At 44.0% G+C, this 27,208-nt stretch overlaps 1 protein-coding gene across 2 annotated transcripts in view; it reads left to right on the top strand.

Annotated features, from left to right (window-relative positions):
• CARMIL3 (capping protein regulator and myosin 1 linker 3) overlaps positions 1-27,208 on the top strand; it is a 156,444-nt gene that overhangs the window by 20,010 nt on the left and 109,226 nt on the right. For both annotated transcript variants that reach the window (XM_063913575.1, XM_063913577.1), the window contains exons 4-16: positions 2,115-2,174; positions 2,950-3,068; positions 9,584-9,684; positions 21,652-21,722; positions 22,119-22,192; positions 22,277-22,352; positions 22,466-22,554; positions 23,093-23,187; positions 23,462-23,548; positions 23,768-23,877; positions 25,499-25,576; positions 25,817-25,893; positions 26,422-26,526. In XM_063913575.1, the coding sequence (XP_063769645.1) occupies positions 2,115-2,174; positions 2,950-3,068; positions 9,584-9,684; positions 21,652-21,722; positions 22,119-22,192; positions 22,277-22,352; positions 22,466-22,554; positions 23,093-23,187; positions 23,462-23,548; positions 23,768-23,877; positions 25,499-25,576; positions 25,817-25,893; positions 26,422-26,526 (1,142 nt within the window). The remainder of the gene's footprint in view (positions 1-2,114; positions 2,175-2,949; positions 3,069-9,583; positions 9,685-21,651; positions 21,723-22,118; positions 22,193-22,276; positions 22,353-22,465; positions 22,555-23,092; positions 23,188-23,461; positions 23,549-23,767; positions 23,878-25,498; positions 25,577-25,816; positions 25,894-26,421; positions 26,527-27,208) is intronic.

Below are 27,208 nucleotides of genomic sequence, written 5' to 3'. Positions count from 1 at the left end.
AAACACTGTACTTGTCCTATATTGTCTTGAACTGAAAGTCGCTGTGTTCTTGTTTATTTGTTTATGTACTCTGTAACTGGGCGTTGCCGATCCCATGTGGCGCTATATAAATAATGGATAATAACAATAAACATGGCTAGGGGTGGACATCAATGGATCTGCTATCAGTGGTGTCATAATTGGATTACATCTGGGAAACCAACTATTGTTTACATCATCAATGGATATCAGTGCAGTGGCTCTAACTGACTAGGAGGTGGGAAGGGGATGGGGCAATGGGCAGAGCTAAGTACATTCCCCCTGCCCTGGGGGGAGGGGGGGGGGACATTGCTTCGCCATTGACACCAAAACCATCAAGCATTGGTGGCAAATCATTGACGGTTGTTATACATAGATGGTCAAAGGCCATCGCTACATACAGCTCCACTGTTCCACTGCAAGTACAGTGCACCTCAAGAGCGCTACTTACGTAGGCATCTGCACTTATACATGGATATATATGGCAATTTATATATGTACAAAAAGTATTGCTTAATAATTATGCTACAAAATCAACGACATAGCCTTCCGGTTATAATCTGCTGGTGATGGTGGTGTGTATATATATATATATATATATATATATATATACCAGCAAATAGAAAACCACAGCACTCGCCACCCCAGAAGCGGGGTGCAGTATCCGCACTCGCCACTAATAGGGTGGGGTGCATGTAGCCCATGGCCACCTACTCACAAATATAGAAACAAAAAGTTCGGCACTCACCAAAATGAGCTCACTTATCCTCACAACATCTATGGATAAATGAATAAATGATGGGGGTTTAGTTAGTGGATTGGCCAATGCACGGAAGCCTGCATACTGCTCGCCAAGGTACTTCACCTTCATTAACTGTGGCCACAAACTTTGTTCATGCACCCCAATTATCTTAAACCTGTGTCAGCTGCCCTTTAGTAATTTATCAGCCAGTGTCAGGTGACTAGTGTACCTTTTAAAAGCCATGCAGTTCATGGCAGGTACACCTTACACCAAGTGGGCATATTTGCAGTTATATTATGTGATAAAGTTGCCAGGTTTTAATTTTTATGATTTTGTGATAGTGTAGGACCTGAATGAAGGTGGGGTACCTTGGCGAGCGGTATGCAGGCTTCCGTGCATTGGCCAATTCACTAACTAAACCCCCATCATTTATTCATTTATTCATTGATGTTGTGAGGATAAGTGAGCTCATTTTGGTGAGTGCTGAACTTTTTGTTTCTATATATATATATATATATATATATATTATATATATATATATCAATTTAATTCTCTGCTTTACCTTTTCTTCCTTCCACTCTGTGTGCAGTTGTTAATTCTTTTAATATCTGCCTTGTACTTTCACTGTAATCTTTATAATCATTTTCTACATACATTAATTTGGCCACATCCAATTAACCGTAGGCTAATTGGTCTGCAGGGCCCAAGGCTATTCAAATACAGCCTGCGAGAATTCTGCAGGTTGCACTTAATGTGGTTTTCTGTTTGAGCCTGAGGGAGGCTCCAACAAAAATCCGCTGTAAGTGTCCTTATCGCATGTGCCGCAAACGCGTTAATTCATAGCACCAGGTACTTTTCCTGGAACCTGTGGGTTAACATGCGTTAGTGGCAAATTCACTGTGAGAAAAACGGGAGAATAATTGAATAGCATCGGTAAATTACTGAGGTTAATTGAGTCCGGCCTAATATTTCTATCCTATCTCACCTCTTCTTGCACAATGGGGGTAATTCTGAGTTGATCGCAGCAGGAACTTTGTTAGCAGTTGGGCAAAACCATGTGCACTGCAGGGGAGGCAGATATAACATGTGCAGAGAGAGTTAGATTTGGGTGGGTTATTTTGTTTCTGTGCAGGGTAAATACTGGCTGCTTTATTTTAACACTGCAATTTAGATTGCAGATTGAACACACCACACCCAAATCTAACTCTCTCTGCACATGTTATATCTGCCCCCCCTGCAGTGCACATGGTTTTGCCCAACTGCTAACAAAGTTCCTGCTGCGATCAACTCAGAATTACCCCCAATGTTCCCTATGACATGTACCTTGATAACTCTATATTGCTACTTTCTTTAGATTGAAAGTTCATTCAGTGTGCTGGAAATCCGATCTCTCACAGCTGTCAGTCCAAGCCAGGTACTGAACAATTGGAAAATATATACTGTTGCATAGTTAAGAATGACCCCATTGGTCCCAGCTCCAAGTAATTTGTATCACATCACCCAGATCACCCACTGAAACTCTTCACTTGAAGTTCATTACTGATATACATTAAAATGCCCCATATTTAAATTTAGCTCATACCAACTCTTTGTATGGAATTTGGACTATAGTGTCCCAGCTGGGATCCGGTCTGAAGATCGACACTGTCTAGGTCGACAATGTTTAAGTCGACCACTAAAGGTCGATAGTCACTAGGTCGACAGGGATGGAGGGTCGACAGGGTTTCTAGGTCGACATGTGCTAGGTTGACAGGTCAAAAGGTCGACATGAGTTTTCTTTAAAAAAAATATATTTTTTTACTTTTTCATACTTAACGATCCATGTGGACTACGATTGGAACGGTAATCTGTGCCGAGCGAAGCGAGGCACCTTGCCCGAAGCATGGCGAGCGGACACGGTGCACTAATTGGGGTTGCCAGTCACTATACGAAGAAAATTACACAAAAAAACCCCAAAACCTTCATGTCGACCTTTTGACCTGTCGACCTAGCACATGTTGACCTAGAAACCCTGTCGACCTTCCATCCCTGTCAACCTAGTGACTGTCGACCTATAGTGGTCGACCTAAACATTGTCGACCTAGATACTGTCGATTTGATGATCCACCCCCATCCCAGCTTCCTTATTACATCCCACCATTCGTCTTGTGTTCTTTATCTCCACTAATCTGTTTTCCTTCCTCCTGCAGATCCTTATTGAGACTGAGAAAGGGAGCTACCAGCTGACCCTGTCTGCTCAGAATACAGACCAGCTGATCAATGGCATCCAGGCCACACTCTCCAAAATATTTCCGACTCCAGATACAGTGTAAGTTTCAATTATGAAATTAAATAAAATCCTGCATTAGTGACAAGCAATGGCTTAATTAGTGCTCAAATCATCAGTCGAGTGGGAATGTTTTAATTGCAATTTGTGTGTCTCTGTGGTAAGGAATTTGCTAATAAGTGCTATCTTAGTCTAATACAGGTAACACAGTCTGACTAACAGCTATATAAAGGTACTTATTAAAATTTCCGGGCACAAGTCTCAATCTAACAGTCTTTTTTTAAGACTAGTCTGCAGTTCCCCACAACCACCCATTTTTATCTGCAAATCCTAGTTAATCAAATCTCTCATTTTGGAAATAGTTGATTCAGTGCTCTAATGGGTAAATTAGAGCACTGACATTGGTAGTTAGCTTAGGTGAGTTCTAGCTGGCCTTCATACATAAAGAAAATGAATACTTGTAATTGATCCATACAGAGCAGCTCAGGTTGGTGTATAGAAATTAATCTTTATGACTGTTAAATGCTAAGTGGTCTTTATTACAGTTAACGGTAGTGCATAGCAGTAGTAAAGTATGCAAGATTTTAGTAGAGATGCCGCACATGCCCAATGGTAGCAGCTTTATAATTTGGTCTGCTGTGTGTGCCTCTGAGTGCTACTGTACATCAATGCATTGGATCAGACAGCAGCTGCCAGCAAGAAAAGACAGGTGTCTTAACATGAAGTTGGAGAATGCATGCTTAAAAGATCAGTTCTGTCTCTTTCTGGTTATATTATGTATAAATATTTATTATGGAATGTTTAACCTTTACCTGACAACTTATGGTATTTATATGAGAGAAATGTTTGATACAAAAAGTTAATTCTTTAGATTATCTCCCATACAGTCTATATTATAAACCATTAGTAGTGTTAATAAGTGGCAGATTTTACCTAGGGGCTGCAGGGCTACAGCCCCCCAATAAAATCTGCCACCTCAGTGTGCCAGTTGAAGTCTGTTACTGGATTTGCACAACTGTAACTGGCAGTAACGTCCCATTGGAAGTACTACATGCCAATCACACACAGGACAGGACAGTCTAGGCTCGGATTAGCAGAGAGAGTGCTTCCAGTGGGAAGCCACTCCCTGCCTTATTGTCAGCAGTACCTGCTTTCTAGGGGCTGCAGCCAATGCAGTCCCTAGAAGACGGTGTATTGCGCATACATCCGTGTGTGCCAGATCCATAGCGCAGGTGCCGGGACCTGTCCGGCTTGGGACTGTCTTTCTCCCCTCTTCTAGTGCAGTTGAGGCAGCACGGGCAGCCGCAGCCCCCCTCATTCTAGCATGTAGATGCCACTGCTGGTGTTAATTAGTAGTACGTATTATGTACACTAACCAAGTGTACATGGAGACCAATGTGTACATATATTGTACATCTTGGTTCTGCTACTGGTCCCTCAGACCCCTGAATGCTTCATAGAGCTGGAAGCTTGGATTATGGAATGTTACCCACATCCACAGGAAAAAAAAACATTCAGCTCTTGCCCTACTCTCACATCCAGGTTTGATCACTGGCCCTGTCTGGTGTATTACATACATTGCAGTTTGTACGAGGCAGACTATAACTTGCTATGTGCTAATTATGCCCTCTTCATCTCTAAAATCAAGCATTTGGAAACACTGTTAAAAATCTTGCGTTTGCACCTTTTAATGGATAAGAGAGATGAGTTATCATTATCAAGCAGTGAAATGAGTGGAAATGTTGCCCATACCAACCATTCAGCTTCTTCCTATTATTTTATAGAATGTACTTGATAAATGTTACCTCAAAGATGATTGGTTGGTATGGGCAACTTCTACACTGGTCCACCTCTTCATTTTTGTCACTGCACTGCTTGTTACATTAGCCCCAAGGTCTCTATCAGTGATCCATAAGTTGTTGTTCAGCTTTGAGACAAGAAATGGGGTAATCAGTGTTGATGTGTTGTCTACAGAAATCTTGACCAATACTGAGTGTTACAGATATGTTGGCAAGGCCTGTGTAATGAAATTATTTGCCAGGGACGTGTGGTGAAGTAAATGGCTCAGGAGGCACTGGCTACTGCCAGAGCCAGATTTACACACGATATATAAGACAAAGGGTTCATGTGAACATTATACACAGGGGCAGCAGTATATACTGCTGGACATTTGGTGAGTTTTCATCAGAGATGTGTGGAAAAGATGTGTCTCATCTGCACCTAGACTTTTTACTCAAGAGTTTTGACTATAAAAATTATATAATAATGATGAATAATACAAAGAAGATATTTCTAATATATCAAATATGTCAAAACTCTGACAGGAAAGGCTCTGTCTCACCTGCCTCACCCCTCCGCACGTCACTGGTATCTGTTGCCAAGATGTGTGCTTAATTTCCCATTGCAGATAACTAAGCTGAAATAATTCAATGATGGAAAGGGTTACTGGTGTTCTAAAAAAGCAATTAATTAACTCAGCTTAGGTATCTGCAATAGTAAAATATGTATGGAAGTTGGGAGCAGAACATTTTGTATACGGTGCAAGTCATACTTGCCTACCTTGCTGTCCCCTCCTCCGGGAGGAGGCAGCGTTATAGGCGCATGGGGGTGTGGCCGGCGGCATGATGGGCCGCGGCGATGGGGAAGTGGGCAGTCCGGGGGGCGTGACATCACGATTGCGTCATCGTGGCTCTGCCCCCCGCTATACAGTGCCGATAAACTAGGCACTGTATAGTGGGGGGCGGAGCTACGATGACGCGATTCAGCGCGAATCGCGTCATCGGATCTCCTCGGCCGCCCACTTGTTCTCTGCTGTGGGTGGCTGAGGGGGCATTGGAGGGCCTGACAAGGAAAACGGGAGGCTAGCCCACCCTTCCGGGGGAGCCAGAATGGCCACGCGATTTTCGGGAGCCTCCCGGCCATTCCGGGAGGGTAGGCAAGTATGGTGCAAGTGGTTATGTCAGAGAGTCTGCTGTTACAAACAACATATACTCTAATTGTGATTTTTCTGATTTATCTGTGTATATCCGGCACATTATTACACCATGTGCCAGATCCGAAATAGTACAACTGTATTAAGAGAGTTCGATTTGAGTGGGGTGTGTTCATCTAATTTTCAGTGTAAAAATAAGACTTTCTAACATTTGTGGGCTACATGCAAAAGCAGACAGTGTTACCCTGCACAGAAACAATATAATCCACTCAAATCTAAATCTCTCTGAACATGTTACATCTGCCCCAACTGCAGTGCAACATGGTTTCTGCCCAGTTGCGTGCTTTTTTCCTTTGCTAACAAACCTTAATTAAGTCTTAAATCATCATTAAAAAAAAAAAACATTTATCACTTACAAGTGTATGAATACGTTCTCTGGATTTGAAAAGTAAGGGTTTGAACGTTTTGTGTTCAGTTCCAACGTTACTAGTACATATAAGCATTGGACAAAAAAGAACGGACAGATATCTTCAGTTTTGCAAATGAGTAAAGCTGATATTTCATCAGCCATGGAACAAGGCATAAAAATAAAAGCTAACATACTATTGGTTGCCATGGGTAACAAAGCTGAAATGTTTTTCCACACCTCTTCACGGACTATTTTGTGAAACAAAGGCTAGGTCCACACAGATGGTTTTTGCAGGTGTGAAGAACCATATAGCAGGAAGGAGCATGAAAAATAATGGGGGTCATTCCGAGTTGTTCGCTTGTTATTTTTTTCTCGCAACGGAGCGATTAGTCGCTAATGCGCATGCGCGATGTCCGCAGTGCGACTGCGCCAAGTAAATTTGCTATGCAGGTAGGTATTTTACTCACGGCATTACAAGGTTTTTTCTTCGTTCTGGTTATCGTAATGTGATTGACAAGAAGTGGGTGTTTCTGGGCGGAAACTGGCCGTTTTATGGGGTGTGCGAAAAAACACTACCGTTTCTGGGAAAAACGCGGGAGTGGCTGGAGAAACGGGGGAGTGTCTGGGCGAACGCTGGGTGTGTTTGTGACGTCAAACCAGGAACGACAAGCACTGAACTGATCGCAGATGCAGAGTAAGTGTGGAGCTACTCAGAAACTGCTAAGAAGTGTCTATTCGCAATTTTGCTAATCTTTCGTTCGCAATTTTGATAAGCTAAGATTCACTCCCAGTAGGCGGCGGCTTAGCGTGTGCAAAGCTGCTAAAAGCAGCTTGCGAGCGAACAACTCGGAATGAGGGCCAATGTTTGTTTTCTTTTCTCTGCTTCTTCATGCCCAGCACTGTGTGCATGCCAAAAATATGTCACTGGTAACTTCCCAGGAAAGCGCTAAACTCATGCCCCTTTCAGACTAGCTAATGAACACAGTTTCAACTCCTTTTTCACCATGACAAGGAATTGTGTCAACCTGGGTCTGCGACCCTAGTCCCCTGGTGAGCGCAACAAGCCCCTTGTGGGCTCGCTACGCTTGCCACGTGGGAATACCACTCTGTGGGTGTCGTGGACACCCACGAGTGGAAATAGTCCCTGTTGGTCGGCATGCCAACCCTCGGGATTGTGTGGGGGCGGGTTGTAGGGGGAGGTATTGTGAGACCGCCGGTCACATAACTACATCTCATATATAGAGCTCACCAGATGCAAAACGCTAATCTTCTCATACTGAAACTGCAAAAGCCACATCAAGGTCAAACCTAATACCTCTTTAGTAGCACCCATTTCAATAAAATACATTTTCCTTTTAAAATACTCTGCGTTAAGCATATTTATAGCTTACAGGAATGATGAGATTGAGGGGAGGATTTAGAAAGAAAAAAATAGTGAAGAGCCACGGCTGGATTAAGGGGGGTCATTCAGATCTGATCGCTGCTGTGCATTTTCGCACAGTGGGCGATCAGGTAATAACAGCGCATGCGTATGCACCACAATGCGCAGACGCGTCGGACAGCAACAACAGGGATAGCCGGTCAGCGACGGGATGGTGAGAAAAATCCGATCGCACGGGTGTTTGCAAGGTGATTGACAGGAAGAAAACATTTGTGGGTGGCAACTGAGTGTTTACAGGGAGTGTCCAGAAAAACGCAGGCATGTCCAAGCGTTTTGAGGTAGTGTGTCTGACATCAGCTCCGGTCCCGATCAGCAGGATTCAATTGCACTGGAAGAGTAAGTCCTGGACTGCGCAGAGACTGCACAAACTGATTTTTAGCAGCTCTGCTAACACATAGGAACGCACACTTACACAGCAAAAATACATTCCCCCCTGTAGGCGGAGACTATCTGAACGCAGGACAGCAAAAAACGCAGCCCAGCGATCAGATCTGAATGACCTCCTAAGGCCGTGGGCCTTGGGCTGAAAATGTTCAAGGCCCTATTATGAGAAGCTGGGAGGTGTGATTACTGCTGTGCGGGTGTGGCCAATGCCATGTGGGAGTGTACACCCCTACACTAGCAACCCTTCATGTCTCCTCAAATAGTAATATCAAAATTGCATCATTTTGTGAGTAAAAATAGAAATGCAATTTTAACACTTATGCTTTATGGCCAACTGTGTGGCCAGCTGCTGCTTTCATTATGATAATCTTATTTTTATGTGGAGGCCTGGAGCTGTAGCTCTATAATCCACCCCATTGTTAATATGGCACTATGAAAAGGAAACTTTGGTGTTGCCCATAGCAACCAGGTGCCACCTTTATTTGGTAACATACACTATAAAAATGGCAGCTAGAACCTGATTGGTTGCAATGAGTAGCATCATAGTTTTCCTACATGTCCCGAAACAGATATATTGTATTAGATATCTTTCAAACACTGTAGTGAAAAGGCCACAAATAGTTAGCTAGTCTATGTAACATACTTACCGACATTCTGGCTGCTCTCTGCGGGAGAGAGCAGCCAGGTCGGCTCAGCAGGCGGGCAGGGGAGTGCTGTGACGTAAGGAGGGGGTGGGCCAGAGGTGGGGCGGAGCAAGGGTGGGACGGGGCGGGGTTACGGTGACACTCCTTTAAGCCACGACCCCGCTCTGTAATGCCGCGATCACCGGCATTACACTGTAGGGGGCGTGGCTATGATGACACGATTCAGCAAGAATCGCATCATCGACTGCCCGGACCGCCCACTTTACACACTAAGTGGAAGGATGGGCAGGGAGGACCACTGAAATCGGGAGACTTGCCTGCTCTTCCGGGGGGCCGGGAGTGTCACTCGATTTTCGTGAGCCTCCCGGACATTCTGAGAGAGTAGGCAAGTATGCTATATTGCTATGTAATAAAATCATCTGCTGCTAAAAATGATGTTATCACGTTTGCATTTAATGACCGTTGTTAGGAACTCTAACCCCTCCTGTCTGTGTCAGTGATGCACAGGAAGAAAGTGAAGGGAGGTGATTGGGAGGGAGAAGGAGTGGTCGGGAAGAGAAAGTGTGCCTATGTGTGTGGGGAGACATGGGGGGAAAGCAAGCTGGGATGAGGGAGGTGGAGACACAGGGAAAAAAAATAGGTAAAAGCCAGGCAATGCTGGGAATTATAGTTAGTGACTCATATGATACCATAACAAAATACCACTCACTCCTAACTTAACTCTTTCACCCTGTCTCTGTTTGACAGATGCCTGGTGAGACGGCAGTATCCTGAGTCCACGGATAGCTCGCGTAATTCATCACCAAACTCAGACACTGCAGGAATAATAGCGACAACTGGAATATGTGGTGAGGTCGTATGGCTTTGTGACATGTGGTTGGACATCATGCATATTTCATGCTGATACTGCATATGTAAAAAGCATATAATGTGAACACTGAGTATGAAGATATTGTTACTTCCCTCATTACAATGCTTGATCAACCATTATTTTAGCATATGCATTGTAATCAATCTGAAGCAAAGCTAGACAGAAGTTTAAAGCCTGTTAAGAAATGTATCTACATGGACACAGTGTGACATGGGGGAGATTTATCAAGCCTTGGGGAGAGATAAAATGTAGAGATAAAGTACCAACCAATGAGCTTGTATAATTTTCCAAGCAAAGTCTATAACATGGCAGTAAGGAGCTGATTGGTTGGTAGTTTATCTCTCTCCACTTTATCACTCTCAGGCTTAGTACATCTCTACCTAAATGAGTCATACAAATAAATGATGCCACCAGTTATGCCCATCTGTTTCAGCTGCATAAATGTCAATCTGCGAGGCACAAGCTGATGATGCCACTTTGCACAAGTACAAAAAAACCTTCATACTGTAGTTACACAACACTTGTTTTTTTATTAATTGTCCTTCCTTTTATTTCCTTGCCTTTGTTTTAAACCTTAACTTTGTAATTAAGCTCGTGCTGTAGCCGAAAATATTTTAGCATCAAATGGTTATATGTAAAAGACTGTATTGTTGTGTTTCATTAATGGAAATTATGGCAGGTTTCAAATTAGACATTTCAATAGAACAAAAATCTTCAAACAAATGCTACTGTACATTGTCATGCATGAGGCATGCTGCAGCAGAGGGTAAATCCTCCGTATAACAATCGCAGCAGCAGCAGAATACAGGTTGCATCAATTGATGAATTTCGGGCCAGGCACTTGTGAATGCGCAACGTCACGGGAGGGGGGGCGCACTGTCACGATGTATGGGGGTGTGCCGCGAGTCATAGGGGCTTGGATTCGTGGCACGCCCCCATTTCCATGGCGACACTTGCTGGGGGTGGGGGCACGCCACGAGTCCAGGGGGCATGGAGACTGGGGGTGGGCTAAACAAGAGAGTTGCCCTTCCCGTCTCTCTGTGGGACCGGACCAGCCCACATGCCCATTGTCCCTTCTGGCATTTGCCAGAAGTGCCAGATGGGCAGTCTGGCCCTGACTACTACTACTATTACTACTACTACTCCTACTACATGGAGTCAAAACATAAGCAACAGAAGGGATCGAGAAGTAGAAATGGAGCTCAGAGTCCGCGTTCAGGAACTCAGACTTATGCTTAGAGTAACAAACCAGGCTGAGGATAGGATCAGAGGATCAACAAACAGCAAGTGACAAAAAAAGAGAACAGGTGAACAAATCAGTATCACAGCTTGTGCCGGAGACAATGGCAGGGCTGGAGGCAGAATAGGAGCTTGTACTTAATATCTGGCTAGTAAGTTGATGGTGACAATGACAAACCAAGATCCACATGCATACTTTCTTATGCATCCAGTCTTGAAAAGCCAGTAAGTCATCCATAGATGAGTGCAGCAAATCTGGGTCAGAAGTATCCCTTTTACACCAAAATCCTGGATTTTATCACTCTCCAAGGTTTAGTACATCTGCCCCATATAGAGAGAGATGAAAAACAAAACTGTCTGATCATGTAAACTTTTCCCTATATACTGCATCGCTTCAATGTAGAATACAGTATATCTTTATTAAGTAGGAAATTCATTATACTTACCCTTTAGTGCAATGCTATACGGTATCCAGGGCTTGGGCAATCCTGCGGTTTTCTGAGTAATGTGGAATCCTGCTCTCTGCCCAGCATCTGCTGAAGCTCTGCCCCCTTTCCTAGACCAGCAGCCATTGCATCGGCTATGTAATGCCCTGCTGCCTGCTAGTCACAGACTAATAGTTTTTTTTCCTGTTACCCTGGTTTCAATTTTCTAGTTATTGAGTTATCAATGAGTTAGATGTAACTGTCAACATATTAAAAATATTTAGAGTCACATTATTATGACTACGACTACTATAAAAAGACAGAACAGTTACTATTAATAAACAAATATTTTTTTCTATAAAAACAGCTAAAAAAGGGAGAACTCACTGAATATTCACCAAATTTACAGGACATATAATTAAGCACATTATTAGAATCAAATTAAAAAGCACAAAAATTGTGCTATACATTGAAGGGCTCATGATACAAATCATACTTAGCCACTTTAAGTAACTCCTCTCCAGGAGAAGGCGAGAGAGGAGCTGCAGCTACCACGGTAGGGGTGTTGAGAGAGTGTAGTGGGCTACCTGGTGCAGTGACATCAGTCCACACACGTGAAAACTTAAACAGTAATGCAGGTTTATTTAGTGTACACAGGTGACTCAGATGTAACACTGTTAGAGGTAATCAGGAGCCCATATATCACACAAGGTAACAGCATTAGGTAGTGGTACTTATCAGGAGATGTCTGTGGTGGCGAAGCTTGGAGGACTGCACAGCCGTGCAGTCTGACTCCCACTGTAGAGAAGATGATGCAGTGCCCGGCTCATTGTCAGCTCTGGAGCTGGGATGCATGCACTGGAACACTGTGAGTCTCTGTAGCTGAAATCTGCTCCCGGTCTCAGCTCTGCACACTTGTACACCAGGACTCTGTCTCTCAGTCTCTGTGTGTCACACTTTCCTCATTCTCTCTGAGATGGAGGAACAGGAACGAACATCATATAACTCAGCCTCCGAGTGACTCCTGGCACTAGAGGTCTAAGACTAGGGGATGCACCCATAGACTAATACACAGAAGGAGATGGGTACAGAGCGCACCATATCCTATCAATCCCCCTCGCTCAAGACTGTCTCTGGTCACATGACATTTTATCAAACAAATAAATAAAGTCACTCCTGTAACCATAAACCTAAAGTGAAGCAAAAACAGTAAGAATAAATCAACATTAACCATATTCTAGTCCACATTCCAACAGGAATGCAAGGAGCAAGTGTGATGACAGTCCTTTTGTCAACATGTTGGCAGTATTTTCTTCACTTGCAACATATTCCACATTGATGGACTTGTTTTCCACCAACTCACGAATGAAATGATGTCTTATAGCAGGGGTGGGGAACCTCAGGCCCGAGGGCCGTATAAGGCCCTCGAAGCCACTTGATCCAGCCCGGCCAGGCTCGCCTAAACGAGAGGAGATGCCGAGCGCCCGCTGAGATTTTACCACCAGCGGGCGCTTCGGCTCCTCAGCAGCAGCCAGACGCAGGAGCTCATTCCTGAGCTCCAGCTTCTGGCTCAGGCAGTGTACATGTGTGGCTGTGCGGTGCTATGGGAGAGATGTCATGACATCTCCCATAGTTTCGAGGAGAGGTAGGGCAGCAGTCCAGAAGCAGGAGCAGGGCTGGGGAGCATTGTGTTTTTTTTCTTTTTTCTTTCTTTTAATGTGTGTGTAAGCGACACTACTAGGGGGCATATTTAATGGGGCATAACTACAGGGGGCATGTTTAATGGGGCATAACAACTGACGGGGCATATCTAATGGGCCAAAACAACTGACAGTGGGCATATCTAATGGGTCATAACAACTGACTGGAGGCAAATCTAATCGGGCATAACAAGTGACTGGGGGCATAACTATTGACTGGGGGCAGGCTAATTTTTAAGTTGATAATTTTTGTATGGCCCCCGAAGGATTTTATAAATATCCAAATGGCCCTTGGTAGAAAAAAGGTTCCTCACCCCTGTCTTATAGCAATGTGCTTAGACCGTCCATAATGCTTTGTGCTACAAGAAAGATCAATTGCTCCCTAATTCACATAAAGTCTCTCTTATTCAAAGCGCTTTTTTTGACGTTTCTGTGAGCGCCATGTACTCTGACTCTGTTGTAGAAAGAGCAACTGTGGGTTGTTTCATACTTAACCCAGCTTATGGCTGGGCCTGCTAGTGCAAACAGGTATCCAGCATAAGAACATCTATCATCCTCATCTGATCCCCAGTCGGCTTCACAGAATACTTTTAAGCTGGTATCTGTTGATCTTGTAAATTTTAGCTATAGTGAACTTGTACCCTTGGGGTACCTTAGTATTCTCTTTACTGCAATCCAGTGTTTATTTGCGAACTGACTTGCCCGACTCACTGCATGTGTGATGGCAGGTCGTGTCCCAATGCTTGCATACATCAAACTACCAATGGAATTTTGATAAGGGATTTCTTGCATTTCCTCAAACTCCCTTTTGCTACTTGGTGACTTGGCCTTGACCATCTTTGTACTTTTATCAATGAGAGTGCTTACTGGTTTTGCATCTGTCATTCCGTACTTGAAAATTATTGCATAATGTTCAGGTGGTTCCATATAAATTTCCTCAATCAATTCTCCATTTAGAAATGTGGAATCAAAGTCTAGTTGATATAATAGTAGATCATGTAGTGTAGCAACAGCAATCACTAACCTTAAGGTGCTATACCTTGCGACTGGTGAGTAGATCTCTCCATAATCGATTCCATATTTCTGGGTATATCCCTTGGCAACAAGGCGGACTTTGTAACGCGCTGCTGTCCCATCTGCGTTCAACTTCTTGCAGAAAACCCACTTGTTCTTAATTGTTTTACGGTCGCTTGGTCTATCAACCATAGTCCACGTACTGTTATCATTTAGTGCTGACAGTTCTGTATCAATTGCTGACTTCCACTCTGTCCAATCACTGCTTGACTTTGCTTCCTGTATGCTTTGAGGTTCACAGTAAGCTATGTTTGCATACTCCTCACTGTATTTCTTGGCTGCAATACCCTTGTTGCTCCTTGTGGAACTTCTGTTCTCTGACTTGTTTTCTGCTTTGACACTCTCAGATTCAGACATGCTTTCTGCTGCCTGTACTTCCAATAATACATTTTGTTGTTGTTCCACTGCTCCAGTTTGTGGTGATGTCTTGTAGAATACCACATCTCTGGATTTAAGAAGTCGTTTACTTGTAACATACCAAAGTCTGTATCCTTTGCTTTAGTTGCAGTATCCGAGCATTATACATTCTATGGGGTATATGCAATTCAAGGGCGAATCGCGGCAATTTTTCGCCGTTTTTTAATTCGACTTAATTCGACAGGTGAATTCCGGAAGGTGGCTGCCGGAATTCACCATATTCAATGAAAAACGGATTCGCCAGAACCGCGGGCGAAAATCGGCCGATTTGGCGGATTTTGCCGCGATTTTAAAAAACGGGGAAAAATGGGAAAAACCCGAAAAAAAAAATGGCGTGGGGTCCCCCCTCCAAAGCATAACCAGCCTCGGGCTCTTCGAGCTGGTCCTGGTTCTAAAAATGCGGGGGAAAATTGGGCAGGGATCCCCCGTATTTTTAAAACCAGCACCGGGCTCTGCGCCTGGTGCTGGTGCCAAAAATACGGGGGACAAAAAGAGTAGGGGTCCCCCGTATTTTTAACACCAGCATCGGGCTCCACTAGCTGGACAGATAATGCCACAGCCGGGGGTCACTTTTATACAGTGCCCTGCGGCCGTGGCATCAAATATCCAACTAGTCACCCCTGGCCGGGGTACCCTGGGGGAGTGGGGACCCCTTCAATCAAGGGGTCCCCCCCCCCCAGCCACCCAAGGGCCAGGGGTGAAGCCCGAGGCTGTCCCCCCCCATCCAATGGGCTGCGGATGGGGGGGCTGATAGCCTTTTGTGATAATGAAAAGAATATTGTTTTTTCCAGCAGTACTAAAGTCCCAGCAAGCCTCCCCCGCAAGCTGGTACTTGGAGAACCACAAGTACCAGCATGCGGGAGAAAAACGGGCCCGCTGGTACCTGTAGTACTACTGGAAAAAAAATACCCAAATAAAAACAGTACACAGACACCTTGATAGTAAAACTTTATTACACACTACCGACACACACATACTTACCTATGTTGACACGCCGACTGCCACGGTCTCCGACGATCCGAGGGTACCTGTGAAAAAATTATACTCACCTTCCAGCGTCCAGAGGTACATCCACGTCCAGAGTATAATCCACGTACTTGTTAAAAATACAAACCGCAAATACCCGCTCCATACCGGACTGAAAGGGGTCCCATGCTGACACATCAGACCCCTTTCTCCCGAATGCCGGGACATCACGTGACTCCTGTCACTGAAGTCCCTTCAGCCAATCAGGAAGCGCTACTTCCGTGGCGCTCACCTGATTGGCTGTGCGCTGTCTGTGCTGTGACAGCGCATCACAAAGCCGCTCCATTAGTTTCAATGGTGGGAACTTAGCGGCTAGCCGGGGGGTTACCCGCGGTCAGCCGCTGACCGGCGGGTGACCTCACCGCTAGCCGCTAAGTTCCCACCATTGAATATAATGGACGGGGCTGTGCGATGCGCTGTCACAGCACAGACAGCGCACAGCCAATCAGGTGAGCGCAACGAAGTTGCGCTTCCTGATTGGCTTTAGAGACCTTTGTGTGACAGCTGTCACTGACAGGTCTCATTCGGGGTAAGGGGTCTCATGTGTCAGCATGGGACCCCTTTCAGTCCGGTGGTCCGTGTGTTCGTTTTCTTTTTTTGCCAAGTACGTGGATTTATCTCTGGACCCTGGCTGAGGTGAGTATATTGATCTTTTCTTTTCAGGTATCCGTGGATTCTACATGGAGAAGAGGACCGATGTCGGCGTGTGAACATAGGTAAGTATGTGTGTGTCGGCAGTGTGTAATAAAGTTTTACTTGTCACGGTGTGTGTGTACTGTTTTTATTTGGGTATTTTTTTCCAGTAGTACTACAGGTACCAGCGGGCCCGTTTTTCTCCCGCATGCTGGTACTTGTGGTTCTCCAAGTACCATCTTGCGGGGGAGGCTTGCTGGGACTTGTAGTACTGCTGGAAAAAACAATATTCTTTTCATTATCACAAAAGGCTATCAGCCCCCCCATCCGCAGCCCATTGGATGGGGGGGGACAGCCTCGGGCTTCACCCCTGGCCCTTGGGTGGCTGGGGGGGGGACCCCTTGATTGAAGGGGTCCCCACTCCCCCAGGGTACCCCGGCCAGGGGTGACTAGTTGGATATTTAATGCCACGGCCGCAGGGCACGGCATAAAAGTGACCCCCGGCTGTGGCATTATCTGTCCAGCTAGTGGAGCCCGATGCTGGTGTTAAAAATATGGGGGACCCCTACTCTTTTTGTCCCCCGTATTTTTGGCACCAGCACCAGGCGCAGAGCCCGGTGCTGGTTTTAAAAATACGGGGGATCCCCTGTCAATTTTCCCCCGCATTTTTAGAACCAGGACCAGCTCGAAGAGCCCGAGGCTGGTTATGCTTTGGAGGGGGGACCCCACGCCATTTTTTTTTAGGATTTTACCGTTCCAGCAATAAAAAATAAAAATAAAAAAAATAATATTTTAAAAAATATATAAATTATATTTGTGCCTCCAAAAAAAAAAAAAAAGTACCTAATCCCTTCTAATATAAATAGATATGCTATTCCTAAAAAAAAAAACACCAAAAAAAACATGTTTAAAATGTTTTTTATTGTTTTCACCCTCCAAAGTGTGGCGGATTGAAAATGACGAATTTGCTGTCTAAAAGCACTGCTGTCGAATTTCCAAACTTGAATTGAATATGCTTTGGTCGAATTGCAGCACTTGTATCATTGCAGAAAAGTCGAATTTGCAAAAATTCGAATTTCAAAAAGTCGAATTTTGAAAGTCCGTTTTTTGGTCGGAAAGCACTGAATTGCATAGGCGAATTTTTTTTTTGGGCGAAAATGACCCGAAATTCAACAATTTCGGGAATTCGACCGCAATTGCATATACCCCTATGGATTTTGGATCTAGCTTTCTCCTTTTCTCCTTTGGTATATGTGCAAAAGCTTTGCTCCCGAAGACACGAAGATGACTGATACTTGGCTTTTTCCTGGACCATGCCTCCAGTGGTATTTTACCTTTGACGACCACTGTAGGTGCTCGATTCTTTAGATATACTGCAGTAGATACTGCTTTTACCCAAAACTTCTTTTCCAGACTAGCATCACTTAACAAAGTCCGTGCTCTCTCAACTATTGTGCGGATTGCCTGCTCACTCATGCCATTCTGTACCGGTGTGTAGGCAATTGTTAGCTGATGCTTTATGCCATATTTCCTAAGGAATGCGGCTAAGACTTTGTTATCATACTCTCCACCATTGGGGGTAATTCCAAGTTGATCGCAGCAGGATTTTTTTTAGCAGTTGGGCAAAACCATGTGCAGTGCAGGGGAGGCAGATATAACATGTGCAGATAGAGTAAGATTTGGGTGGGTTATTTTATTTCTGTGCAGGGTAAATACTGGCTGCTTTATTTTTACACTGCAAATTAGATTGCAGATTGAACACACCACACCCAAATCTAACTCTCTCTGCACATGTTATATCTGCCTCCCCTGCAGTGCACATGGTTTTGCCCAACTGCTAAAAAAAATCCTGCTGCGATCAACTTGGAATTACCCCCATTGTCTGATCTCAGGATCTTTAGTTTCAGACCTGTTTTATTCTCCACCAGGTTTTTGTACTTCACAATTATGTTGACCACTTCACTCTACATGTATGTCATTCTTGTGGCATCATCAATGAGAGTCATGAAATACCTGTAGCCACTGATTGATTCTTCCTCCATTCGACCACACACGTCTGTGTGCCCTAGAGCTAATGGTGTCTCTGCTCTACTAACTGACTGTGGAAATGGGTTGCGAGTTTGCTTGCCTTTTATGCAACTCTCACACATGGGTCTTTCAGCGTTGCTCACGGTGATCCCTGTTACCATTCCATCTAGCAGTTTCTGTACGTTGTCATAACCCAGATGACTCAAGCGTTTGTGTCACAGCTCAATTGACTGTTTTTCCTCAGTAGCCATCATTGCAGTACACTCCTCAGTGTCCAGGACATATAGGGGGTAATTCAGAGTTGATCGCAGCAGCAAATTTGTTAGCAGTTGGGCAAAACCATGTGCACTGCAGGTGTGGCTGATATAACACATGCAGAGAGAGTTAGATTTGGGTGGTTATATTGTTTCTGTGCAAGGTAAATACTGGCTGCTTTATTTTTACACTGCAATTTAGATTTTAGTTTGAACACACCCCACCCAAATCTAACTCTCTCTGCACATGTCATATCTGCCTTCCCCCCTGCAATGCACATGGTTTTGCCCAACTGCTAACAAATTTGCTGTTGCAATCAACTCTGAATTAGGCTCATAGTTGGTTGCACCTTTTATTATGCACCTTACATTTGCCCTTCTGAAATTGGACTTTGTAGCCTTTTTTCTCTAGGATGCTGATATAAATGAGATTACTTCCTAAATCAGGCACGTACAACACATCTTGGATATCTGTAACAACTGTCTCACCTCCATTTCTTAAACGTACTGTAATTGTCCCAGCTTGTAATGCAGTAAGGGCCTTATTTCCAATCCCTGTAACTGTAGTGGGAACACACGGTGTTAAAGAATTGAACCAATGCTTATTGCAACTGAAATGTCTAGTGGCCCCCGAGTCCATGTACCAGCAATCCCTCCTGTGACTGTCTGCTACATTCAATGCTGACTCGTTTGGCTTGTCACGCTGTTTCTGCGCACCACTGGAATTTCTCATAGTGCAATCTGAAGCTTTATGTTCTATCTTGTGACATACAAAACACTTGAATTTGTGCTTTCTGGACTTTATGCCCTTTGTGATCAAGGCAGAACCCTCAGCTATGGTCTCGACAGGAATACGTTCTTGGAACTGCAGCAACATGACTCTTACAATTTCCGTTGTCAGTTTAGTGTTGTTTGACTCTAACTCAACCACCAAAAAAAATCAAATTCTGACGTCAGATTCTGTAACATAGCCATTGCGACTTCTTCCTCGTCCACCTGTGCCCCCACAGATGCCAACTGCTGAGCTATCGACAATAACTTATCAATGTAATCGTTCATGTCCTTGCAGGCACTCAGTTTTGTTCCATATAACATGCGTCTCAAACTTATCCTTCTCATTAGACCTTTATCTTCATATGTATTTTGCAGGGCTGTTCACATGTCCTTAGTTGACACTTTCCCACTGACTATTGAATAGACATGCTGCTCCACAACTAAACCTATCGTCTCGATGGTTCTGTCTACGTCATCTGGGTTTGGACCTGCTCTCGGGTCTATCGTAACCTTCCACAACTTTTCCCGCTTAAACTGCATCTCCATGGCAAACTTCTATGTATCATAGTTCTTTGAACCTTTCAGCTTAGCAAAGTTCATGCTGTGTCCTGTGTTATACATCCTTTCTGTACTTGTATAAAATGGCACTTTAAACAGTGTCACTGTAATTATTCAAAAGCACTCGGGGATAATCTTCAAGTGCACGCGGGTCTGGGCACGGGACTGGGCCTATAACCTGTTGGCAGAGTGTACTGGGCTATCTGGTGCAGTGACATCAGTGAACGCACTTGAAGACTTAAACAGCAATGCAGGTTTATTTAGTGTACACAGGTGACTCAGATGTAACACTGATAGAGGTAATCAGGAGCCCATATATCACACAGGGTAACAGCATTAGGTAGTGGTACTTATCAGGAGATGTCTGTCGTGAAGCATGTGGTGAAGCATGAAGGACTGCACAGCCGTGCAGTCTGACTCCCACTGCAGAGAAAATGCGGTGCCCGGCTCATTGTCAGCTCTGGAGCTGGGATGCATGCACTGGAACACTGTGAGTCACAGCTCTGCACACTTGTACACCAGGACTCTGTCTCTCAGTCTCTGTGTGTCACACTTTCCTCACTCTGTCTGAGATGGAGCAACAGAGACTAACATCATATAACTCCACCTCCGAGTGACTCCTGGCACTAGAGGTCTAACAATAGGGGATGGACCCATAGACTGATACACAGAAGGAGACAGGTACAGAGCGCACCATATCCTAACTGGGGGGCGGGGCCAGGGTCCCCAAGTCATTAGTCCGATTTACATCATTTAGCCCTGCCCCCTCCATATGGATCCAAGATTTGCGGTATTACAGTATCTGCCTATCCTGCCGGCTTCCCTAGTAAATGGGAAGGATGCAGGAGATCCGGCCACTTTTCCAGGGGTGCGGGGAACTAACCAAAAAATCGTGAGTCTCCCGAAACATCCAACTTCCGGGAGAGTAGGTAAGCATACCTCTCAACATGACCCTCTCCAGGAGGGACAGAATGCTCTGCTCCTGGACTTCCCTCCTAATTGATGATTGCCATCACCTGTGCCGAAACACCTTTCTTATCCATTAACCTGTTCAAAACAGCTGTCGGCAATCACAAATTAAGAGAAAAGTCCAGAAGCAGAGCATTGTGTCCCTCCTGGAGAGGATCCAGTTGGGAGGTATGATACAAATAGACAACATATAACATGAAACCAAAGATGAGGATGACCCTGCCCAAATCAGCTTACAATATTAGAGGTGTGGGGAACAATTGATGTCTGAGGTAAAGACTAATGGTTGCTGCTGCTGGTGGGGAAATTATGTGGCTAATGGGCCTAATTCAGCATGTAGCGCTGCTGCGGCAGCGTTCGCATGCTGATGCCCTGTGAAGTGTGCACATGCGCAGAAGCCGCACTGCATGTGCACACACTGATTGGCAATCAGAGGTGTTCGCGGGGCGGGAGGTGGCATCGCGGCGGCGCAGGCCGGACAACGCCGGTGTCTGTTTCCTGAATGCGGGGATCCCGAAAGCTGGCATTTTAATTGCATCCCATTTTCATCTTTCTCCCAACAAACACACAGTGCATGGGAGATCAATGTGTGCAATAAGAATATGAAAAAAATATTCTGTGTTATTTGCTAAATCCGATTATGTATCATTAGGACTTAGATGAAGATCAAATTACATTTAGATCAATAATGTATGAACGCAGGTAATTCTAAACTGGACACAAGCTCTGTCACCAGTTTAGATTATACCATAATAACCTATATGATAGTAGCACACAAATACATAGAAAATGCTTTTAAATATTAATTATTGAAAGCAGTTAACAACTGAAAACGTATTTTCCGCAGGTGGGTTTTCAGAAACATACGCTGCGCTATGTGACTACAATGGTGTATGCTGCAGAGAAGAGGTTCAGTGGGTAAGTAACACAAATGAAGTGTAATAGGCCCTACACACTGGGCGATATGAGTGAGAGATATGAACGATCTCGTTCATTAATGAACGAGATACCGTTCATATCTTTCAGTGTGGAGGCACAAGCGATGAACAATGCGCATCCCCGCGCTTGTTCATCGCTGGTGCCCCGTCGGCTGTGCATGCAGGCCAATATGGACGATCTCGTCCATATTTGCCTGCACTTCTATGGAGCCGTGTGACGGGGGAGTGAAGAAACTTCACTCCCCCGTCACTGCCCCTTCCCCCCCGTCGGACAGCTCGGCGGCGGATCGTTAAATGTGTAGTGCCCTTTAGAGTAGTCATTGAATAGTGTAAAGCTGGGAACCAGTCCTATAACACAGTCTATGTCTCATTCCAGGATGTGGATATGATCTATCACTCTCAGGACAGCCGGGAGTTTAACTTGCAGGACTTCAGCCATCTGGAAAGCAGGTCAGGGGGGTAAAGGTAAGAAGGTGCTGTGCACTGTCACTGGCTGCTTTTTCAGTCACAGCATATCTCTTTGTGTCTCCACAGGGATTTGGCTTTGGTTGTTGCTTCTCTTGCATACAATCAGTATTTTCTCAGGCTGCAGGCCGCAAATCTCAAACTGGTAAATAGGGACTGATTGTATATTTGGAGTGTGGTTATTTCTGCATGTTCCTTAATGCATCATGCAATTGGTATCTTTAATCGCACGCATGTGGTTGTATTCTTTCAACACAGGGATCGGAGGTGACCGAGCAGATCCTGCACTGCGTGGGCCGATCACTGCACCTCGAGGAGCTGATCCTAGAGGACTGCGGACTGAGAGCGTGAGAGAGGGAGACAGAGAAAGAGGGATATATGGATGGGATACCGAGATAAGGGTAGAGAGGGTGATAGGAGGACATTGGGGGATGTTGTAGGACATAAAAATAGATTAGTATATATAAGTTACATAAGCAGATGAATGGTAATTGGATGGGCAGGGCATGAAGGATAAGAGAGGAATGGGAGGGACAGGAAAGGAACATGGTTGATAAGACAAAGCAGAGTGTGTAGCACAGTGGGTTACAACATGATGCATATGTTTGTATTGTCGTTAAGCATGCTTGCAATGTCTGAAAAGAATGGTGTTACTATAAGGGGGAAATCAGGAGACGTTTCTCATTGATTGAAGGGATAAAATCAAGCAGAAGAGTAACAGGAAAAGCTACAAAGGGATTGAGAAATGGACAATTAGCAGCATTTTAGATTAGCTTGTCATCTCCAAAAGTACAGTATCCCTTCCCCTACACCTTCCCTCTCTCTCTCTCACCCCTTATCCCTCTCTCTCCGTTCCTCCTCTCTCTGTCCCTCTCTCTCCTGCAGTGATTTTGCTCTCCGCTTGGCCTCTGTGTTGTCAGATAATTCAGCCTCCTCTCTGCACTCACTGAACCTGTCACACAACCCGCTGGAAGACCGAGGTAACCCAACTTCTGCACTGTGCACACACGTGTGAAACCCCACATCAGTAACTCATGTACATGAGAGTGCAGAATCATGCCTCAGAGTACTGTGGATTACTTCTATTGAGCTCATCTGTGTTTTATTCATTTACTGTAGATAGATGTGCCTATATGACAAGTGCATACTCAAATGCATCACATAATGTGTATATATGCCAGCCCAGACGAACTAAATATTTCCAGTAATGACCAACATGTGTACAGCTTGCGTATAACCTTTCCATCTCTTTAGGAATCGCTGCTCTCTCTCAGCAATTTCTGTATTTTCATGCCGGACTTCGGAGCCTCAATTTGAGTAAAACAAACATCACAGCCAGAGGTACATGGACGTGTGATATGTTACTGCATGACATTGTGGTGCTTAGTGACACCATGTTACAGTGTTCTCTTAGCCGTGCTCACATTTGTGGCTTTAAAATATGTGTAAAACTGTGGTATTAAAAATGAGTGTGTGTTCGTGGCACTGTGCGTGTGATAAGTGGGTGCATGTACAATGCTGTTTATGTGTGTATATTACTGTCGGACTTTCTCTCTGTAGGAGCACTCTCTCTGTGTCAGTCTCTCTGCCAGAATGCTCTTTTCTCCTCATCGCTGCACTCTCTGACCCTCAGTAAGAACCCTGGACTTCTCGGGAGTGAGGAGACCAATGTGAGATTGACCACTAACCAGATATCACCATGATTCTATAACCCTCACTAAATGCATCATCATATTATGATACTAAAAGCCAAGAATCCATGCATGTTTACATCATGAACTTCTTATTAATTTATATTATGGTGTCTTTATTTGGCATTTCCATTAATTAGGACGTGCTTATACACTAAACAACAAAGTGACAGATGATGTTATGTTTTACTATATAATATGGAATTATACCCACAAAGGATTGTTAGGATCAAAGTTTGATTAAGATAGTATAAAGTAAAGCTACTGTGGAAAGGTAATAGAATAGCACTACATTTTGTTGTAGCTCCTCTATTGAAGACATTTCCTGACATTGGGAGCAATATTGGAGCCTATTGTGGTTCCTCCGCTTATTTGCATCTTCACTACATTTTTAAACAAAGGAGCAACTTTTCATATCAATATTACTATCTCTTTAATACTTTTTTGTAATGTGTTCATCCCCATCACAAACACATTAACGGGCTTGATGGAAAAATAAAAAAAAGGCTTTAAGTTATTATCCGTGGCTGTGGACTGATGAGATAACTTGCCAGGCTTTATGTTTTTCTTTTTTCATGTATGCCTGTAAAATAATTGTAAAGTATATTCATCAATAATATCATGTGTTACTTAAGCTATATCCCCGGCGGGATGTAATGGAGTCTGAGATCGCCGGGGGTGTGGGATGCCGGATGATTTCTGACCTTTTTTTTTTAAAAGAAAATCACTTGCAAGGCAAAACTATGTGTTGTAAGTGATTGCCCTTTTAAAAAAACTTTCGAGATCAGCCGGCATCCTGCACCTCCCAGATTATTTGCTGTATAACACAATCACAATAAAGCTACAGAGTGTATTTATGTTGAAATAAGTTTAAAGCTATTATAGGTGGTGGCGAACCAAGCAGCATGTCTCTGGTGTATTTCTCAAGCAGATATACCATGGAAATAGGAATGATCTATAGACGTTAATGTCAAACACCTCCTAAGCCTTGCTGCATTGCATCATTGTCATCTAACCTTCCACATTTTGGTTGTATGATTTACATAATGGGTGGAAAAACAAACCAACTGACTTTTCAAACCATTGAATACCCCTCAATATGTCCTGTTACCCTCTGTAACACTTCTCTATTTCTTTCTCTATTTCCGGAATTTCATTAAATATTGAAATATCTACTGTTCTCCAGTAAATATTTCAACATGTTCCTTGTCCCATACAAAATCCAATGCCATTTCCTTTATGTGATCCCCATTCCTTTTAACGGGTGGCAGTCAGTTTGCCGGCTGTTGGGATCCTGGCGCTCAGTATACCCATGCCTGAATCCCGACATCCGGCATACTGACAGCTATTCTCCCTCTTAGGGGTCCACGACCCCCCTGGAGGGAGAATAAATAGCGTGGAGCTAATTGCGCTCGCCTCGCTGTCGGCATGCCGGCGTTCGGGATCCCGGCGCCGTTGTTCTGCCTGCCGGGAACCCGGCTGCCAGCAAACCATACTACACCCCTTTTAACACTTCCTTGTAATTTCTAATTCCTCAAAAAACACATACCTTCTAATACAGCTCTATTAACTGAACTACTACTAAATCTCTGTTTTCTAGGCACTTTACACTTTTCTGTCTCATCCAAATTCGTTGGTTTATTTGGATCTCTCAGGAACAGACTGTGCTGTGGACACTGTAAGGGCCATGTGTGGGAGTGATGCTTGGTTGATTCTGGGTGTCAGCATGAAAATAATGGTGGATGTATATAATGTTAAGTGCTAGAATATCAGCAGTGTGTGATGTGGTAGGAGTCATCAAGATGTCTGGATGGATGAGCTGGGTGCTGGATTTATAATGAGTACACTAGAATGAATGGAGGAAATGAAGCAAATAAAAATTACTTGTGGATATTACAGCTATACTCTCTCATTTCAGATATTTGGGGCATTAGCTCTTGGTTGCTGCTCCTGTCTCTCACATCTTGACCTCTCTAAGAACTCCCTGTCACACCGGTGGGTGTCCTATTCTTATATTGAGTTTAAAACTGGTAGTCTCAAGTTATGAGGTGGATGAAATTATTGCATTGTATGAAAATGTATTATCTTAAAACACCAGTATACCAATAGCAGAGTGGTGCTAGCATTGCTATTAGATTGCCCTAGTTTGATTATATAAGAATCTTTATTTGATTTGAGTGGGAAATTCCACTGAAGAACAGTCCCTTGTAGCAAAGATTGATTGATGATTTCCCCAGTTGCTGTACATTTTTGCAACTCATTTTACAGATAAAAGCCCCTATTTATCAAGCCTTGGAGAGTGATAAATAGCAAGGTGAAAAAGTACCAGACAATCAACTCCTAACTGCCATGTTACAGGCTGTGTTTGAAAATGACAATTAGGAGCTGATTGGTTGATACTTTATCACCGTGCTATTTATCACTGTCTAAAGCTTGATAAATCTGGGCCATAATGTAGGGAATAGCACTGTATATGGTCACTGGATTCCACTTCAGACCTGCTTGCATTTTTCTTCTTCCCAGGAGAACTCCGGAGACACTGCCATCTGTGGAGAAATTTTTTGGCAGCTCTTTGTCACTATCTCACATATCACTGAGTGGAACCAAAGTGCCCCCAGAACTTTTGAGGTGAGAGACTTAATATCACAATTGCCTAAAAAATATGACTTTTAAAATCATATGGATCTTTGTTGCCTATCTGAGTGCTGCAATCTCTTTAGAACTACCTAGAATGTCACGTGCAGTAACGTGTTTATTTTTTTCTTGAGTGGCTGAATGACAAAATATAGGGGATGATTTACATTTGGGAGCAAATCCTGCCTCAAAATTTGCACTTGAAGAAATTATGTTATGGGGTGAAATGTAAAATGCAGAGCATTATGGAAGGTTAATGTATGGGGGAGCCACAACCTAACCTAACTATTGAATAGAGCTGATCTGCATGTGTGGGCAGCAGAGCTAGCTGCTGGTGTCGTCGCATAGAGCGCAATGCTGAGATCGCTGGACCCATCCTGACCATGTGCAGAACGGGTACGTGCAAAAGCCAACCATCGAGGTAAATGCAGTAAGGATCGCATCAGCCATCCTTACTGAATCACCCCCTTAATTAGTACCTCAGTCTTTATGATTTAACCATCTGTGCTGAGCCATGGATATGCCTAATACCTGGACCATTCGTGGTCCTTGAGCAGTGAGTTTGGGAACCACTGCCTTAGAGGAATGCCAATGTTGCCATAGAAAATATATGATTATGATTCACGCAATGAAGAGCACACACATTATACATGACTGCTATAATATGATACTGAAC

This window comes from Pseudophryne corroboree, chromosome 1 (genome assembly GCF_028390025.1).
Source record: "Pseudophryne corroboree isolate aPseCor3 chromosome 1, aPseCor3.hap2, whole genome shotgun sequence".
Lineage (NCBI taxonomy): Eukaryota > Metazoa > Chordata > Amphibia > Anura > Myobatrachidae > Pseudophryne > Pseudophryne corroboree.
The sequence above is the reverse complement of the archived record's forward strand: the minus strand, read 5'-3'. Positions and strand labels throughout refer to the sequence as shown.